Consider the following 17,253-nt stretch of genomic DNA (forward strand, 5'->3'; position numbering starts at 1 on the left):
GCCCTCCCCAGCGGCCCCCACGAGCCCCCTTCCCATCCATGGATGAGCCTGTCCTGGACGTGTCACACACGTGGACTCACACACCGTGTGGCCCTCTGTGTCTGGTTCCCTCCCTGAGTGTCATGGGCTCAGGGTCCGTTCCCGGGGCAGTGCCGAGTGACGTGTGTAGAGAGACTTTTAGGTTTCCACCTTTTAGCTATTATGAATCTTGGTACGGTGACATGTGCAGGCTCTTGTATGCAGATACCTGTCATTTCTCTTGAGTAGATCTCTAGGAGCAGAGTGTCTGGCCCATTTGGTAACTCCACGTGTAATGTGGGGAGCACATTTCTGTAGCAGCTGTGCAGTGTTTCATTCCTGCCAGCCATGTGTGAGCTTCTGATTGCTCTACCACCTACCCGGTGACTGCTATTACCTGGCTTTTGATGCCTTCTAGCAAGTGCAGCGTGGTATCTCCTTATGGCTTTTATCTTCATTTCCTTGCTGATTCTTTCTGCCCCTCTGACAGTGTAAAATTCATCTTAGCCGGAGAGCAGGACACAAAACTGGCCAAGGGCCAAATGTACCCCCCAGGCCATAGTTGGCTACCCCCTACCTTGTAGTTCACTCAGGGTAGAGGGGGGAGGGTCCCAGGAGTTTGTCCACACCAGCATCCACCCAGCCAGGGCCTCAGCTCACCCAGAGGGATGCCTTGTGTTCCAGATCCAGTGTAAGCTGTTTGTGTTTGACAAGGCCTCGCAGTCATGGGTGGAGAGAGGCCGGGGGCTGCTCAGGCTCAACGACATGGCATCGACTGATGACGGGACGCTCCAGTCCCGACTAGGTGAGCTGCAGTGTGGTCTCTGTGGAGGGTTCCAGGATGGCACAGAGCTCCCAAGGCCCAGGAGGGCAGGATCCCCACACAGGTCCCCACTTTGGAGAGTCCCGGCACCCACAGCTTGCAGGGCCAGGCTCCATCCCAAGGCTTTTGCTGCCACCTTGTCCGTGACTCTCCTCTTTGTGAGTGTGATGAAAGTAGATGAAACTACTTAGCAACTCCTGAACTTGTTTTCTAATAATGAAAGTGCTGGTGGTTTTATGATGGCAAGGGAAAATAATTCAAAGAGTCCCATCCAGCCTGTGATCCCTGTCAAAGACCTTCCTCCAGCCCATCCCAACTGCTCCACGTGCCTCGGAGGTGGGCCCATCAGGCACAGAGGGCTTAGGGAGTGGACACAGGGAGAGCTGGTCAGTTGGAGCCCAGGACCCTACCCCATAGCCTCCCAGAGCTGGCCTGAGCTGCTCTGTCTGAGGCCATATGGGGCACCGGGTTGGGGTGGGGAGAAGTGGGCTGGTGGGTAGACAAGGTGTCACCATATCCCAGGGTCAGGGCACATCCAAGGAGGATGGGTTCTGATAAAACAGGAAGGCTGATGGTGGCCTCAGGCCTGCTACAGGTAGATGTGATGTACACTTCCAGAAAAGGAAGAAAGGTCTGTACCCTCTTTGTCTCCATTGTATGTTGCTCTCGATCTGTCTTTGTTTCCTTCCTGGTGGAAGCTCTAAGCAGCCATTGGCCTCAACCTTTTTCCTAAGAAAACTGCAGAATAGGGCTGGGGCTTGGCCTGTGAGTGGGGCCCGTCATGGGGCATCAGCTTCTTTGCAGTGTGTCACATAAAGAATGTGCATGTGTGCAGCTCCCAAATGTCCCTCTCTGGCCCTGCCTCCCACCTAATCATCCCCCAAGGGAGCTGCCCTCATTGCACTGCTGGGTGGACCAGCAGAACCCTCCCTGTGATGGGTGTGGTGGGGTGGGGGCGGGGCAGGGGGAGCTGGCTGTTACAGTGCTGGCCTCCAGTATGTGGGGGGCCGTGCTCAGACTGGTGGGCAGCTTCTGCAGACCTTGAGAGAATTGTGGGATTTTACCCTGGGGTGTTTTCATTCTGGAATGTGTCTGTTCTCATAGCTGGCTGTTGGGTGGGTGTCACGGGCCAGGGCTGAGTGGCCTTATTGGTTGCAGTGATGCGGACCCAGGGCAGCTTGCGACTGATCCTCAACACCAAGCTCTGGGCACAGATGCAGATCGACAAGGCCAGTGAGAAGAGCATACGCATCACAGCCATGGACACTGAGGACCAGGGCGTGAAGGTTTTCTTGATCTCAGTGAGTAGCCCTGGGGATGGGACAGGCTACTACCAAGGAGATGCCCAAACAGACCCCTGGACAAGGGCAGTGCCCTCCTGAACTCCCACAGAAGGCAGGTTCCTGGGTATACCAGTTGGGCCACACGGAGCTACACGAACTACTGGCCCCCTAAGACGGTGCTCTGTGGTACAGCAGTCAGCACTTTACACTGAGGGTATGGGCCGGGGAGCGAACAGGGAGGCCTCTAGGCCAGCCAGTTTCCAAAAGAAGCAAGTCAGAACGGATCGGTGGAGGGGAGACAGGAGTGGCCCTGCATCACTGCTGTCATCCCAGCTGAGCCCCGGGAAGGACGGGCCCTGGGGCATCAGAAGCTTCGGTCTGCTGTCCCTGAGTTTTCTGAGGAGAAAGGGATAGGCTCCTCCCCAGACACAGCCTAGGGATTGTGGCATGCCATCACAGGGGGGCAGCACACACCCCAACCAAGAGATCTTAACCCACTGCTTCCCTCTGCCTCTCCCAGGCAAGTTCCAAGGACACGGGCCAGCTGTATGCAGCTCTGCACCATCGCATCCTGGCCCTGCGCAGCCGCGTGGAGCAGGAGCAGGAAGCCAAGATGCCTGCCCCTGAACCTGGGGCAGCCCCGTCCAATGAGGACGACAGTGACGAGGACGTCCTGGCTCCGTCGGGGGCCACCGGAGGTGGTGAGCCAGTGGTCCCAGCCCTGGAGGGTACGGGGAACCTGACCCAGGGGGATGGGGCTCCATCCAGGGTGGAGACCTGACGGTGAGGCCACTGCTTCCCAACAGGTGCCAGCGAGGAAGGGGATGGGCAGACGGCCGGAAGCACATAGCGCCGGGAGCCGGCTGCCCGCGAGCCTGCTGCTTTGTCCGTCTGTCTGCCTGCCCGCCCGCCCCGCCCCACCGGCAGTGTGGAGGCGCAGGGCTCGGGAACCACACTCCCCGCTGGGTTGGCCACAGTTCGGATCCGCATGTCCCGTTCAGAAGCAGACTCGGGAACTGCCTGAATGTGGTTTGGGACACGAGACCTCATCATATTGATGAGCAAAACGAAAAAGAACATTTCTTCCCTCCCCTCCTTTGAATTGAAATGGCACATTAAGACTTGTCACGGCTTCTCACTGGGACTGGGACACCTTGTTTCTTCACCCCTCCCTCCTCATGTTTCTGGCCTCTCTGCCGCCGCCCAGGCCACCGGCTCTGTCCACACAAGTATAAACACTGGGCCTGCTGGACGCGCTCTTAACTACTCCAGGTTCCCACACTCTGATTTGGGGCTTATATTTTTAGATCTTTTTTCCCCCAAGGCTTTGTGTTTGGGTTCTTAGGTTAAGACTCTCCTGTGCATTGAGCCACATCCATCCCCCCTCCTCCTTGGGCTCCTGGGCTCTGTGTGGAGGAGAGTGTCAGGCCTGTACTTGTTCCCCCCACCCAAGGTTGCTCCAGGCCCAGTCATGGGGTGTTGGAGAGGTTATCTAAAAAAAGGGTCAACGGGCCTGGGAGGGTCCCCAGCCACCCTCCTGCCTTTCCCCATCACGTCGGTCACCCGTCATCTGGTACCCAAGCGTACACCTTCCTGCTGCTGGCCATTCCTTGCCCAGCCCTGGACGTCACTGCCTCCCAGACCATCCAGGACCAGGGGCCTCTGTGGTAGGCAGAGGGGGACCTTACCAGGGCCTTCTGAGGAGGGGGCAGGGGGACTGGTTCCAGGCAACCAACCGTCTCCCACACTCGCAGCACACACAGGAGCAGGTGCCATGCCCACCCCTACCTTGGAACATGGTCTAGAGCCACCTGGGACGGCCTTTGAAGAAGGGCCCTGTGCACAGGGCTCTGAGGGATTTCCAAGGAAAGTGCCCAGCGCCGCCCTCAGGGGGTGAGGGGAAGGCTTCGACTCCACAGCTGTGTTGCCCACACCTTGGGTCGGTTGTGTGCACCCCGAGCCTGAGCCATGGGAAGACACCAAAGGCCCTCCCAGCAGATCCGGTCACACTTCTCTGCTTTAAGCCTTAGCCACCTAGTGACAAGTAAAACCAGATAATGCCCATGTGTTTTGGAACATTTATGTAAGATTGTCATATGAAATGTATTTGGGAACTACATTAAAACTTTTAACTAAAACCCTGGCCTCCTGCATGCCCCAGGGGCCTCAGGAAGCTGGACAGCCTGGCCAGGAATAGCCTCCACCTCCCAGAGCAGCCTGGCCTGTCTGTGGGCCCCTGGCCCCTGCCCCACACTCCATGTCCACCAGGCAGGTGACCGAGCTTGGCTGCCTTCCAAGACTAGCCGCCTCCATGCTGAGCTTTGCTTCACAGAAGAGCTGTTTGCTTCCCGGCCCCTGGCTTTAGGGTGGGGGTGCAATCTCAAGTGGTGGGAAGGGTAGGTGGGGGTGCTAGCAGGGCCAAGGATTCACTGAGCAGAACCAAGAGGATGCCTAGTGAGGAGGGGCAACTGCAGAGCTTTGTGAGGCCTGAGGTCTGCACAGCATGGACTGGGAGGGCCTTGCTCCCTGGGGTCCTGAGCCAGTGACCCATTCTCGGAACCTTTGTCCTACTTGCATATAGTGGCCAAGCCAGGTCCTCTGAGACCTGGCCCAGCTGGTCCTGTGGCCTCCGCCTTGGGGGCTGCCTAGGTGAGAGAGGGCCAGGGTGGGGGTCCTACGCTACAGTGGGGCTGGCTGAGCAAACGTGCATGATGGCTCACAGCTGCCAGGCACTGGTCATCATGGCCACAAACTCCTCATCTGTGTCCATGGAGGCGCTCACACCACTGTAGTAGTCCTGGAATTCAGCCAGTGTGACCTGGGGGGCAGACAGGCTCTAAGTAGGGGCCAGAGACCTGGGCGGAGTGGGTAGGGGTGTCTGTGGGCACCCACCTGCCCGTCCTTCTCGGAGGAGTCGAAGTTGTCCAGGAAGCGGCGGAGCACCTCCTCCTCGGTCCACTCCCCACTTTGTACCTTGGGGTGGGTGCGGCCACTGTACACCCCCCGGAGGTCATCCACGGTCACCACACCATCCCCGCTGCGGTCCAGCTTGGCAAATGCAGCTGCAATGACCGCCTCCCGGGCCTGGGACATGGGGGGCTGGAAAGGAAGCAGGTAGTGACTTAGTGACTTGGCGGGGGGGGGGGGGTCTAGTCCAGAGCGCTAGGGCTCCCAGGCATCAAGCGTCAGCACCAACACAGACAAGGCCACCGGGAGCTTGGCACACCAGACAGCAGGGCGAAGGGTCTCACCCGCAGTGCCCTCAGGAACTCCTCCAGGTCCAGCGTCCCGCTGCCATCACGGTCCCAGCGCCTGCACACGCCCTCCGCTTCGGCCGTGTCCAGCACCAGTCCCAGCTCAGCCAGGCCCCGCTGGAGTTCCCTGGAGTCCAGGGATCGGCTCCTGTCCCGGTCCAGGCGGCGGAAAAACCTTGAGAGGCATGGGGTACAGTGAGAAGGTGGTCCCTGGGGCTGGGGATCAGGAATGTTCAAGGGGATGGCTCACCTGGCCAGGCCCTGGATGCCCAAGGCCCCTCGGGACAGGCACTGTGCCCGGAGCTTCTCCACAGTGGCGTCCACGGCATCCATGCTGGGTCAGACTGGCTGGGGGAGAGTTTGAGGAAGGATTCCCACTCGACTGACCAGGCTGTGGTCCGGTGCCACAAGCCTGCTCTGGCCAACTACCTGTTCACCTGGCTTTCGACTACCCTGGAGTCCAGACAGCCACTCCTCTGGCTCCCGCCCGCTTTGCCCAGTGTTGGCAGCACGGCAGGGCGGTTGCTAAGGGACAGTAGCTCAGGAGACTGGGAGGGGCCCCGGCTGTAACCCTCACCGTGCCAGTGCCTCCTAGCCCTTGGGGGGTGGGGCAGGGCCGAGAGGGACAAGGTGGTCTTGCTGGCACCACTGCCCACCCTCTGTCCTGCTCACTCCCAGCCTTGCAGTACCCAGGTCTGGGATAGAGCCAGACCTAGATGGGGGGAGCAAGGGGGGTCCCCCTGCCTGGCCACAAGCAGGAGAGGTAGGCCGTGGCTGAGAAGGTTCCAGACCCAATTCCTGTGTGACCTGGAGCAGGTCCCCTGCCCCTTTTCACAGGGCAACAGCCAGAGCTGCTTAGGGATCCAAGTTCACAAGGGCCTGGGTCCTGGATTTCAGACCAGTGTGGCGGAGCCAGGACACAGCAGTCTTGTGGATTGTTTCAACATGAAGTCAGACAAAGCAGTCCTTGGAAGTTATTCAGGGACCGATGTGGGGCTTTCAGTGGTTGTTTTTTTCAGTTTTCAAACATCACTTGGTCTTGCTCATAACAAGCTGAGAGAGCCAGGGGACTGCAGTTCCAAACAAAGAATTGGCCCTGACCCCCCAATGTAAACCAAGAACCGAGGCCACCATCACAGAAGGCCTCTGATCTACGCTTTGGACACCTCTGCCACCTGAGAGCATTACACTGACAGGACTGAAAATGATGTTGGATTTCCCAGGACATAAAATGTGGCCCCCACTGGGGGACCCATCCGCTGCGGGGACCCAGAGGTCATCAGAGGCTTTTCAAAGCCTGGACTTAGACACAGCACAATGGTGGTGTTGGAAGTGCTGTTGCTGTCAGAAACCAACCCACGGATGGCACGCAGGCCCAGGTTCAGGCCACAGCTGATGCAACACTGTCAGCTTTATGAGAAACTGCGGTGACATTCTGGTGGCTTGCCGCAGTCCATAACTTCTTCAAGTGGGCAGAGAAAATACCCCATTGTGTTTTTCACGAGGGTTACAAAAATCACATTTTTTTCCCCATAGAAAAATGTAAAATATAACCACAGTTATTGTAACTCTTGGCATCTCCTCATCTTGCAGAGAATCAGAATGTCAACAGTGACCCCTCCAGATTTGGAAGTGGCCCAGGCCCTCGCAGCCCGGAGGCCAGTTGACTTTACACTGAACCTCACTTTCCATAGCTGTAAAGTGGGCCAAGCCGGGGCTGCAAAGATTAGACACACGCTCCAGTGACTGCAACTTGTTTCTCCCTGCCCAGCAGGACCCCACCCGGCCACCTCTCCACCCCCCACACAGGAAGAAAGGAGGAAGGACCAAGGCCAAGAAACCATTCAATTTATTCTTAAGCTTGGACAGGCCTCAGCCTGCCTTCCCCTCAGACAAGCAGCCCCCCTTACTCATCCAGAGAAAATGGGGCCATTGTGACTGCACTGAGGGGCCACTGTTAGATGCCAGGCAAGCAGGCAGCACCATCCGAAGGGCTGGGGACGGACGCCGAACTTTCCAGGCCAAAATAGGCCCTGCCCCTTGGTGGTTCCTGGTGTGACAGTTCCCTGAGTAAGGCGAGAAAACGGCTAGCATGGTACCAGGCTGGGCACTTCGGCTGGCCAGAGAAAGGCACAGGGTTCCCTGGTTTGATTTAAAAAAAAAAAAAAAACTAAACAAAAATAAAAACACAGCACCCTGAATGTCTCTGGCCAAGAATGGCAGCATAAAAAGAAAAAAAAAGAAAAAAAGAAAAAAAAAAGAGTTTAAAAATAGATTCTCTGGACAATATAAAAAAGGAGCGAGCTGCTTGCTACAAAAGCTGAACTGGCTGGGGCTTCATCGGATGTGCTGGGGGCCCCTGGCTCCCTCCAGGGCCTACAAACCCATCTTGTTCCTTCGGAGGCCCCAGAGCGCACCTGGCGCTGGTGAGAAAGAACAAAAGCCCTGCCCTCAAGGAGCTTACATTCTGATGACAGGACATTCCTTGAAGAAAACAGAACGGGAGGGGAAGAGTTCACAGAAGGTAGGCCGGGAAGGCCCCTGGGAGGTGACGGCTGAGCAGAGATCACGTGACACCTGGGGGAAGAGCATTATGGGGGGGACGTGCAAAGGTACTAGGCCGAGGGATGCCAGCACGTCCATGTGGCTCACACAGACACACGCCCTTCCTCCTGCGTTGAAAGTTGAGGGAAGGACAGGCGGGAAAGATCCTAGCATTTAAAAATTGTCTTCATATAACCAAGGCAAAACGACACAAGGCTTGAGGTTCCCAATTCCGGTCTGGGATGAAGAATAAGAAAAAGCTTTAGCCTGGGATGAGGGACGCTTCCAAAGGAACGAAAATCAGGGCGGACGGGAAAGGGGACAAAGAACTTGATGCCGTCTGCCTCCACAAGTGACAGAGGTCTCAAACTCAGATGCTTCGGGGGCCAGACGTCCAGCCCTAAGAAAAAGGGGGAAGCCAACTGGACCTCACACTTTGGCTAAAGAGGGTATCCTGAGCTCAGATCCAAACAGGCGTGGCCAAGACTGAAGCCGGAAATCCAGATTGTTGCAAAACGTCGCCAATTTTTCAACAAGTTGATTGATTTAAAGTTTTGTTTAAAAAAAAGAAAAACAAGGGTGCCTGGCCAGCTCAGTTGGTAGAACATACGACTCTTGATCTCAGGGTTGTAAATTCAAGCCCTACTTTGGGTGTAGAGATTACTTAAAAATAAAATAAAAAAAAAAAAAAAAAACTGGGCTGAACATCTGCCTTTGGCCCTTGCGCTGCCTGTTTGAAACCCATGACTTTTTAGCAGGTTTTGATGCTTGGAAAGGATTATGGCTCTGCCACGGGGTCCCCTCAGGGACACTGGTGACCCCCGAGGACCCAGTGGACCCACAGCAGTGGACTCTGTCTCCATTCTGTGATCTGCTCCAGGGCTCACACAGTGGTCCCAAACACTGCTGGCTGGAGGTGGTGGTCCCTGTCTTGCTCTTCCCCAGTACTGTTGGCAAGGCGAGGACTGGGCCCACCAGGGAGGGGGTGGCCGGGGTCTCTGGTCGGCAGGGGCCCCAGGCGTTCAGCCTCCGCCAGGGCAGCCAGCAGCCCAGCCAGGGGCGGCCGGCGACGGCAGATGTCCTGCAGCAGCTCCGCCCGGGGCTGCAACTGCCCAATGAGCTCATCCCTCTGGCGCACAGCAGCCTGCAGGCTGTGGACAGTGGCCTCGGAGGTCAGCAGCTGCTCCTGGAGAGCGGCAATCTCACTGGCAGAAGGCAAGACAGGGCAGTTACGGACAATCCTCCTCCCTGCCCCGGGACCTCCCGGGGCTCCCCATCACCATCGGGATAAAGACCATGCTCCTCACCTCTGCTTCGAGTCCCCCTTGTTAAGGACTGAATGTGTCTCCTCAAAATTCTTATGCTGAATCCCTACCCCCCAGTGTGATCTATTTGGAGATGAAGCCTTTGGGAGGAGCTCATGAGGGTGGGGCCCTCAGAGAAGTAGTGCCCTTCTAAGAAGAGACACCAGGGAGCTTGCTCTCTGGCCATGTGAGCACACAGCAAGATGACAATCTGCAAACCAGGAAGAGAATCTGTCACCAGGAACTGAATCTGTCGGTTGGACTGTCCAGCCTCCAGAACTGTGAGAAAATTTCACTTGTTTAAGCCCCCTAGCCTGTGGTATTGTGTAAGGGCAGCCAGAGCAGACTAAAACTCCCTAATCGCCTCCCTGCAACTCCTTTTTCGGCTACATCTTTTCCGTTTGTTGCTCAGGTTAGATGGCTCCTCCTCCAGGAAGCCTTCATGTAGGTCCCCTGAGAGCCCTATGTGCCCTTCCATCACAACCCCAACCGCCCCATGTTGTAACTGCCTAGTGATGTGTCTGCCAAAGGGCTGTGCTCCGTAGGTCTCACTTAGGTGCTCCAGCGCACAGCACAGTACCTGACACCTAGCAGGGACTCGTTAAAGATGAATGAATGGGCCCAACCAGCTCCTTTCCTACCCGGGGGCCAGACCTCCTTCCACCCTGGGCGTTTGCCTCATCCCTTTCCATCCTCAGCGCCTCCTCAAAACCACAGAGGCTCTTCAAAACTGCCGGTATGATCTCCTCTGCCCCAGAATCTGCCATGGCTCCCAATACCTAGGAGGTCAGTGACCCCTGCACCACTCGGAAAGAGCCGATTTTGCATTATGGAAAAGCGGGCTGTTTTAAGTTAGAAATCCACACTTGTATGGCGCCTCTTAACTTTGCATGCTGGTGACTCATCCGAGGTTTTTGGTGTTTGTTTTTGAATCCAACACCACCAGTAGTTCAGCCCACACGTGAACGCACGCGGTTCCCGCGCCTTTCCTCCCCTTCCAGTCTGGGCTCCGCCTCCGCCCACCTCCGAGAAGTCCACCTGGCCGCCCCGGGCCTCACCAGTCCTTGGCGCGGCCCAGCTCGTCCAGGGCAGCGCGCAGCTGTTGGTCGTGGCGGGCCAGGCGCTCGGCCTGGGCGCGCACTGTGCGCTCCGCCGCGTCCAGCCGCGCCTCCAGCTCCGCGGCGCGCCGGTGCACAGCCGCCAGGTGCGCGTTCGCCTCGCGGATCTGCAGCGGCTGCGGCGCCGACATGGCCCCGGCGCTGTCCCGGGCGGCCCGGAACCGGCCCCGGCCCCGCCCCGAGGCCGCGCCTCCGTGGGGGCCCCGCCCCCGGAGGCCCGCTCAGGACCTCGGCGCGATTGGCCGCAGCCCGATGAGCCGCGCCCTCCTCCAACCCAAGCACCCTCGCTGGTTCCGGCACCTGGAAACCCCGCCCCCGAGCCCGGCCTAACTCTGAGATTGGCCACGGTCCTGGCGAGCCACGCCCCCAGGCGGGCCGGGGTCTTCGGCGGGGCGCCCAGGTCAGGCTCCCGCAAGGGGACTGGTCGCTCCCTCGAGACAGGCCCCGCCCCACCAGGAAGCCGGCACCAGGATTGGTCGGCGTCCTGCGGGCCCGGCGGCCTGGCCACGCCCCAGGCCGTGCCTCTCCCCGGTCCACCCGAACGGCGGCCCCGGATTGGCCAAGCCCCCTTCGGGGCGTGTCTCCGGCCCTGGCCACGCCCCCAGACCCAGCGCGTACCTCCTCCAGCCCAGGGCTCGGCGACGCCAGGCTTAAGTACTAGCCCTGGGACCCGCACCCTTCCCCGCCCGGGCCTGGCCACGCCCCCGGGCCTGGCCACGCCCCCAAACAGTCGCACGCGGTTCCGACCCCGCGGGACTGGCAGGGCGTAGCCACGCCCCCACGCGGATTCCGGCGCTGGGCGTGGTCACGTTGCCGCTGTGCCCCGCCTCCTACGACGGGAGCCCCGCCCCGCGCCCCAATCTGCGCTTGGAGAGAGTCCCGCCCCTGGGCTAGGACCGCCCCCTCCGCCCGCTCCGGGAGTCAAACCTTTCTTAACCTAGAACCTTCCGGGCGAAACCTAGCGAGACCTGTCTGCCTTCACTGATGCTGGCTGACCTCAGTTTCTCCCTCCTGAAATCGGCTTGGGGGGTGCACGCGCGCTCCCTTTACGCCAGTACCGTGTCTGTGTCCGCGGCGCTCAATAAAGTTGCACGCTTGTTGTCGGCCCCTCCGTGCGCGAGGCTGCGCGCGCCGCCCAGGAAGTCTCGCGAGAACGAGCGGCGGCTGCCCTTGGGCGCGGGGGGCCGGCCGGCGGGGCGCTGCGGGCCGGGGGTGCTCGGCCATGGCGCGCACGCTCCTTCAGCAGTACCTGGACATCCCCGATGGCACCGAGTGCCACCGCAAGACCTACGCCAGCACCGCCGTCAGCGGCGCCGCTGGTGAGCGCCGGCCCGCCCCGAGGGCACAGGGTGCGGGGAGGTGGCCTGAGGTGGGCGCCGGGCCGTCCGGGGCGGCGCGGGTCGCTGGGTAGGCTTTGGGGCGCTGTTGGACCAATCCAGAGGGCGCGGGAAGGCGACAGGGTCACTGGGAGCCGTCCGACGGGGCCGCGCGGGCGCTGGGGGCTCACGGGGTGACACGTGGCCGTCGGGGGGGCGTCGGGGGCGTCCCCGAGAGCTGGTGCGTCAAGGGGCTCCGGCAGAGCCGGCGCGCAGCGAGGAGGGTACGTGTGACAGGCGGGTCGCCGGGGTCATCAGCAGTCCTTGTCGAAGCTTCGCCGGGCCCCGCGGAAGTCGTCGAGTGGGAGGGTCACCCGCGGGGTCAGAGGAGCTGGGGTTTCTTGAGACTTAACAGGGTAAGTTGAGGCCATTTGGGGGGATTATGGGTAATTATTGGTGTGCCTCGGTGGGTAGAGAAGTTTGAGAACGTTCTGGAGTGAGATGGGATCTTTTTAGGGTCCGGGAGAGCGGGATGGTTAGGGATACCTGAAGCTTTTATTGGGACCACCGAAGGGGTTGTAGGGGTGCTGGGTAGCCTTGGGAGGGCATAAGGGGGCTCACAGCCCTAGCACCCTCCTGCAGGGGACACGGAGCTCTCGCCCCTTCCTGTCTCTCTGAGGAGTAGGAAGGATGGTTTTGGCCACCTCCATCTCTCCAGCTCCTATCTCTCCAGCTCCTGAAACGCGGCCTGGCAGAAATTGAGTCCCCCCACCCCGGGGGGGCATTTGGGTTAAGGGGGACCTAACCTAATCAATCCCTACCGTTTTCTGCATGTGTAGTGAGAGCAACGATTATTGTGCCCATTTCTCAGAGGTGGAGGCTGAAGGTCAGAGAAGTGTGTTAAGTACCCCAGGATCTTTAGGAGCCGGTGTGCAAATCCAGGCCTGCTGATCTACTCATGAGGGTGGCCGGGGCGAGGACTGTGCACGTAGCGTCCATGTGGAGGGGACTCAGGGGACAGGGTGGATGGGAAGTCCCTGCGGATGGGTCATGTGGAGTCTGCTCGAGTGGCAAGTGGTTGGGACAGTAGAGGCGCAAAGCAGGGTTTCCGTGGGGGGTGGGGGTGGGGCTGTAGGGGGATGTTACTCCGGCACATTCTTCCAGGGAGATGCTGGCATTGGAGGATGCCTGGCAGGACTTTGGGGAGGTTGGTCATGGTTGTGTCTGAAGGGAAACTAAAGTGGGAGGGGGTCGCCCGAGGGGCATGTGGGGCCTTCAGGCCGACTTGGAGAAGCGGAGGGTTTAGGGGATTCTTTTTTTTTAAAGATTTATTTATTTATTCATGATAAACACAGAGATTGAGAGACAGGCAGAGACACAGGAGGAGGGAGAAACGGGCTCCATGCTGGGAGCCCGATGCGGGACTCGATCCCAGGACTCCAGGATCGCGCCCTGGGCCAAAGGCAGGTGCCAAACCGCTGAGCCACCCAGGGATCCCCGGTGTAGGGGATTTTGAGTCTGAGAAAGACATTAATGCTGGTGTCTGTGAGTGGGGGGTGCCCATGTGTGACCACAAAGGCACAGGCCATGGGGGCACTGAAGTCTTAGGAGGCTCTTAGGGGAGGCTGGGCACGTTCCAGGAACAGGGTGCCACTGAGTGGGTGAGGAGCCCGGGGAGTGTGGGTGGGAACCTCTGACAGGTGCCACATCAGGCCGTCGCTGAGAGCCTCGGACTTGGGGTGGCCACCGGCTCCCGTGAGCCTTCGAGGCGTCCCTCTGCATGAGTGTTGCTCACTTCATCCGCCCGCGTTCTCCAGCTGGCCAGCTCCACTCAGCCTGCAGGACCTGGCTCCTGGATCCTCCCTCACCTTCCCCTCCCTCATTCCCCATGTCCCCGCAGCCTCACAGAGAGAACCCTCTGGTGTCCGGGCTGGCTCTCGTGAGATGGTGAGCCCCTGGAGTACAGGGGGCCTGTACCACCTCTAGCAGAGCACAGCACCCTGTGGGCACAGTAACCCTGAACGGATCGAGTGAATGGATGAATGAATGAATGCACGCACCCAGTAACTCTTGATAGATAGATGGATGAGTGAGTGAGTGAATTAGGACACAGTTCATGAATGACTGTCAGTGAATGATGTACACAGCAGCTGAATGAATGAATGAATGAATGAATGAATGAGGGCACACAGTGACTGTGAGAATGAATGACAGCACGCAGTCGCTGTGGAGGTGGGAAGAGAGGGTTGAGTGCACCGTGCCTGGAGGTCCTGGAGGTGACTGCTGGAGGCCGAGAGAGAGCCAGGAGCAGGAGGAGGCTGGGAAGGCGGCGTTTTGTGGGGTGATGGGGGCCATGGAAAGGCCGGAGTCGGTAGGGCTTCTCCTGTGCTGGTGTGCAAATCCAGGCCTGCTGATCTACTCATGAGGGTGGCTGGGGCAAGGACTGTGTGGAGGGGACTCAGGGGACAGGGTGGACAGGGAGTCCCTGCGGATGGGATCAGGGAAGGGTGGGCCGTGGCAGGTTACCATATCGGATAATGGCTAGGAGACAGTGAGGTGGGGCAGGCTTTGACCCGGGGATAATGGTGGACTCCTGGGTCATCCACTCCAGTTCTGGGACTTCTGAGGGGTTTGGGGTGGCGGGGGCACCCTCTGTGCGCAGTGTGGAAAGTGAAGTGGCAGTCTGATTGGGATGGGCTGGCCCTGGAGGTCCCTGTGGCGCCTGGGCCCTGCTGGGCGTCTCAGCGGGAGGAGGGGTGTGGCACCTGCCCTGAGCAGGGTCAGCTGGAGGATGGGGAGCTCTGTGTTGGGCTGTCTCTGGTGACTCGGCGCCAGCCAGGTGGACCCTGGTCTTGCCCCCACACTGAGGAGGGTCTGGTGGGAGCAGCTGCCCAGGGCCTCACGTTGGCCTCCCCCCAGACCACACGCCAGCCCGGAGCAGTGTTTGCTCAGGATGCCCCACGATAGAGCCTCGGGCCTCACCACCCACCTGGCGCTCAGCTCCAGGCCCAGCCCCTCCCAGTCCCCTCATGCGTAAAAGCCAGTGTCGGGCAGGGCGGCCAGGGCAGCAGCGGAGATGGAAAAGCTGACCGGAGTGGTGAGGCCAGGTGGGTGGGAGCGGCTGCCGATGCAGCCAGGTGTGAGGGAGGGGCCTGGCCCAGGCTGCCAGCAGGGAGGGGGCCCAAGGGTGATGAGTAGCAGGCCTTGGCAGCCCCGGGAGCCAGGTCTCCACCAAGGAGGATTAGGCCAAGGAGCCCTGGGCCCCATGGGAGAATGCAGCTTTGGATGGGAGCGGGGCCTGGGTGCCAAGCTCCGTGGGGCGCAGCTGTGCTGTCTCTGCTGGCACTCGAGGCCAGGGAGCAGCCCAGCCCCTTAGGCCCCAGGCCCGTTCTCGTGTCCACTGCCTGCTGGCCCTGTGCCCTGTGGAGGGTGGTGGGAGGCCTGGGGCCCAGAGGTGGTGTGAGAGCCCAGGTGTTAGAGCAGTAGGCGGAGCTGGAATCCCACCCTGGCTGCTCAGGAGCTGTGAGGCCCTGCGTGAACCCCACAATAGTCCCTTCCTGGGTGCAGGGGTGGTGCTAGGAGCTTCCTGGTGGGTGCTGTGGGGACGGACGGAGAGAGGATTTCCCTCATAGTGGAGGGAGCTGCCCCCAGCCAGGGCCGCTCCTGGACTCAGCGTCCAGGCCCTAGTCCAACACACCCCACCCGCTCTCGTCCCGCAGGCCTGGTCTTCTCTGCCTACAGTGTCACGCTCCAGCCCCCGGACTCTTTCCTGGAGGGAGTGGCGAGGACAGGGCGATACACCTTCACTGCAGGTGAGCTAGCCTTGGTTTCTCCTTAGGGGCCCTCCTGGCACTGGCCCCTGGGCCCTGATCAGCACTCACCCCCCACCCACACCCCAACAGCCGCCATCGGTGCTATATTTGGCCTCACCTCCTGCATCAGCGCCCAGGTCCGAGAGAAGCCCGATGACCCTCTGAACTACTTCATCGGAGGCTGCGCCGGAGGCCTGACCCTGGGAGCACGCAGTGAGTGAGCCCCCCACCCCTGACTTCCACCAGCCACGACCCCCCTGTTCTATCCCGGACCAGGGGACTGGGCAGGGGCCAGGTGTGTGGCATGCTCACCGCAGCAAAGGAGAGGGCAGCCCCTGTGAAACCTTCCAGTGCTTTTCAACCTCTGCCACCACCCAGTTCAGTAATAATAAGAGCTGCTTTGCTTAAGCACCTACTGCATGTCTACCTCACCAAGCCCATAAACCCTCCTGAGGCTCCCTACGGCATTCAGCATGGCCCCCAAGGCCCTGCACAACCCACCCCGCCTCCTCCCTCTCTCCCCCTTGCTCACTGTGTATGAACCACACAAACTGCCTTGCTAGTCCTCCAAGCCAGGCCCAGTCCTGCCCCGGTGCCTTTGCATGTGCTGTGTCTTCTTCCTGGAGTGCTGTTTACTCAGATGTCAGCACAGCTCCCTCTCTCACTGTCCAAACCCCCCTGTGTATGATCTGAGACCCCCCACTGCCCTCATTCCAAACCACCCTCCTCTACTGCACTTTGTCAGAGAACCCAAGGCCACTGTCTATCTCAGCCACTAACGGTGAATGGAGAAGGTGCACAGCCATCCCTCTCCGAGCACCCAGAGCCCTAATTGACTGAACCCACAGCCCTGCAGGGGAGCTGCCCTCACCATCCCCACCTAGAGTTGCAGGACACTGGCTCAGAGAGGGTGGTCCGAGGTCACCTGGGAACCAGCAGAGGATGCCTCCCTAGTGGGAGGCCGGGTGGGGGCCCCGCGCCAGCCCAGCACAGTGGAGCCGCCTGGAACAGGGAGCAGACGCCGCTCTTTCCACCTCCCACAGCCTCAGGGCTGGCAGCTGCTCCGGCCCACCAGCCTGCCAGCACTTAGTGGAAGGTTCCAGTCAGGCAGAGGGAGGGCACCGTGGAGGGAGGCCCGCGCATCCTGGGGTTGGACTCACCCCGCAGCCTGCCGAGGGCGTGAGCCTTGCACATGGCAAGCCGACCCCCCTGCCCAACGACAGCTCTCGGGCACACAGGGGAGCTCTGTGCTCTTGCATTCAGGGTCCCCAGAGCAGATATAGGCAGGAACTCAGCAAAGCGCCAGCCCCTCAGCAGCGCGGCTGCCCCCCACCCCCGGGCCCAGACTGACAGCGCAGGTTCCCACGTCCCTCTTGCCTCGGCTCCCGGGTTTCGGCACACATCTTCAGCCAGAGGGTCACCTGACTCCATCCTCATGGAGCCTGCAGCCGTGTCCCCCTAACCCTGGAGGGAAGGACATGCTCTTGGGCTCCCGGGGCGGCTGTGGGGGGCCCCCCGCACATGCCTGACACTGCCCTCCCGACTCTGGCAGCTCACAGCTACGGGATCGGAGCCGCCGCCTGCGCGTACATGGGCATGACGGCCGCGCTGCTCAAGATGGGCCAGCTGGAGGGCTGGAAGGTGTTTGCACCGCCCAAGGTGTGAGTCCCGCCGCCTCCCGGCTCCTCGGGAAGGCTCACATGTGACTAAAAATAAATTATGTGGATACTTGTTTGTGTGAGTCTCCCCCTCCTCCCCTGTTCTCTGGGATGAAGTCCCAT

The 17,253-nt window shown here is 60.1% G+C and overlaps 4 protein-coding genes across 23 annotated transcripts in view; 2 read left to right on the forward strand and 2 right to left on the reverse strand.

The window, feature by feature from the left end:
- Positions 1–4,262, forward strand: part of RANBP3 (RAN binding protein 3) — a 53,936-nt gene extending 49,674 nt beyond the window's left edge. For 14 of the 16 annotated variants that reach the window (XM_025457149.2, XM_025457150.2, XM_025457151.2 and 11 more), the window contains 4 exons: positions 703–823; positions 2,000–2,142; positions 2,645–2,825; positions 2,931–4,262. In XM_025457149.2, coding sequence (XP_025312934.1) covers positions 703–823; positions 2,000–2,142; positions 2,645–2,825; positions 2,931–2,974 — 489 coding nt within the window. In that variant the 3' untranslated portion in view covers positions 2,975–4,262. The remainder of the gene's footprint in view (positions 1–702; positions 824–1,999; positions 2,143–2,644; positions 2,826–2,930) is intronic. The other 2 variants (XM_035702864.2, XM_049098173.1) reach the window with 1 other exon arrangement.
- Positions 4,189–8,611, reverse strand: CAPS (calcyphosine). The gene is made up of 4 exons (XM_025457162.3): positions 5,629–8,611; positions 5,376–5,553; positions 5,017–5,223; positions 4,189–4,942 (listed from the first exon to the last, which is right to left on the reverse strand). Exons 1-4 carry the CDS (start codon positions 5,709–5,711, stop codon positions 4,841–4,843), a joined length of 570 nt encoding a protein of 189 aa, XP_025312947.1. The 5' UTR covers positions 5,712–8,611; the 3' UTR covers positions 4,189–4,840.
- VMAC (vimentin type intermediate filament associated coiled-coil protein) lies at positions 7,210–10,507 on the reverse strand. Its single transcript, XM_025457164.3, has 2 exons — positions 10,285–10,507; positions 7,210–9,127 (listed from the first exon to the last, which is right to left on the reverse strand). Exons 1-2 carry the CDS (start codon positions 10,473–10,475, stop codon positions 8,806–8,808), a joined length of 513 nt encoding a protein of 170 aa, XP_025312949.1. The 5' UTR covers positions 10,476–10,507; the 3' UTR covers positions 7,210–8,805.
- Positions 10,508–11,313: 806 nt separating this feature from the next.
- NDUFA11 (NADH:ubiquinone oxidoreductase subunit A11) lies at positions 11,314–17,203 on the forward strand. Of its 5 annotated transcripts, none has more exons than XM_049098422.1 (4): positions 11,314–11,663; positions 15,380–15,472; positions 15,603–15,689; positions 17,025–17,203. In XM_049098422.1, exons 1-4 carry the CDS (start codon positions 11,329–11,331, stop codon positions 17,176–17,178), a joined length of 669 nt encoding a protein of 222 aa, XP_048954379.1. In that variant the 5' UTR covers positions 11,314–11,328; the 3' UTR covers positions 17,179–17,203. The 5 variants fall into 5 exon arrangements, with proteins under 5 accessions (XP_048954379.1, XP_048954380.1, XP_025312929.1 ...); XM_049098423.1 differs by having other exon boundaries at positions 15,603–15,685; positions 17,032–17,203; XM_025457144.3 differs by having other exon boundaries at positions 11,462–11,663; positions 15,563–15,685.
- The last annotated feature ends 50 nt before the right edge of the window (positions 17,204–17,253 follow it).

Source organism: Canis lupus, chromosome 20 (genome assembly GCF_003254725.2).
Source record: "Canis lupus dingo isolate Sandy chromosome 20, ASM325472v2, whole genome shotgun sequence".
In the NCBI taxonomy this organism is placed as follows: Eukaryota; Metazoa; Chordata; class Mammalia; order Carnivora; family Canidae; genus Canis; species Canis lupus.

Coding starts and splice junctions, on each gene's coding strand:
- CAPS (XM_025457162.3), bottom strand. CDS start 5,711: ATGGATGCCGTGGACGCCACTGTGGAGAAGCTCCGGGCACAGTGCCTG. Junction 5,224..5,375: donor AGTTCCTGAGGGCACTGCGG/GTGAGACCCTTC, acceptor CTTCCTTTCCAG/CCCCCCATGTCCCAGGCCCG. Junction 4,943..5,016: donor CCTCCGAGAAGGACGGGCAG/GTGGGTGCCCAC, acceptor TCTGCCCCCCAG/GTCACACTGGCTGAATTCCA.
- VMAC (XM_025457164.3), bottom strand. CDS start 10,475: ATGTCGGCGCCGCAGCCGCTGCAGATCCGCGAGGCGAACGCGCACCTG. Junction 9,128..10,284: donor CTGGGCCGCGCCAAGGACTG/GTGAGGCCCGGG, acceptor GCCTTCTGCCAG/TGAGATTGCCGCTCTCCAGG.
- NDUFA11 (XM_049098422.1), top strand. CDS start 11,329: ATGCTGGCTGACCTCAGTTTCTCCCTCCTGAAATCGGCTTGGGGGGTG. Junction 15,473..15,602: donor GCGATACACCTTCACTGCAG/GTGAGCTAGCCT, acceptor CTCCTGCATCAG/CGCCCAGGTCCGAGAGAAGC. Junction 15,690..17,024: donor ACCCTGGGAGCACGCAGTGA/GTGAGCCCCCCA, acceptor CGACTCTGGCAG/CTCACAGCTACGGGATCGGA.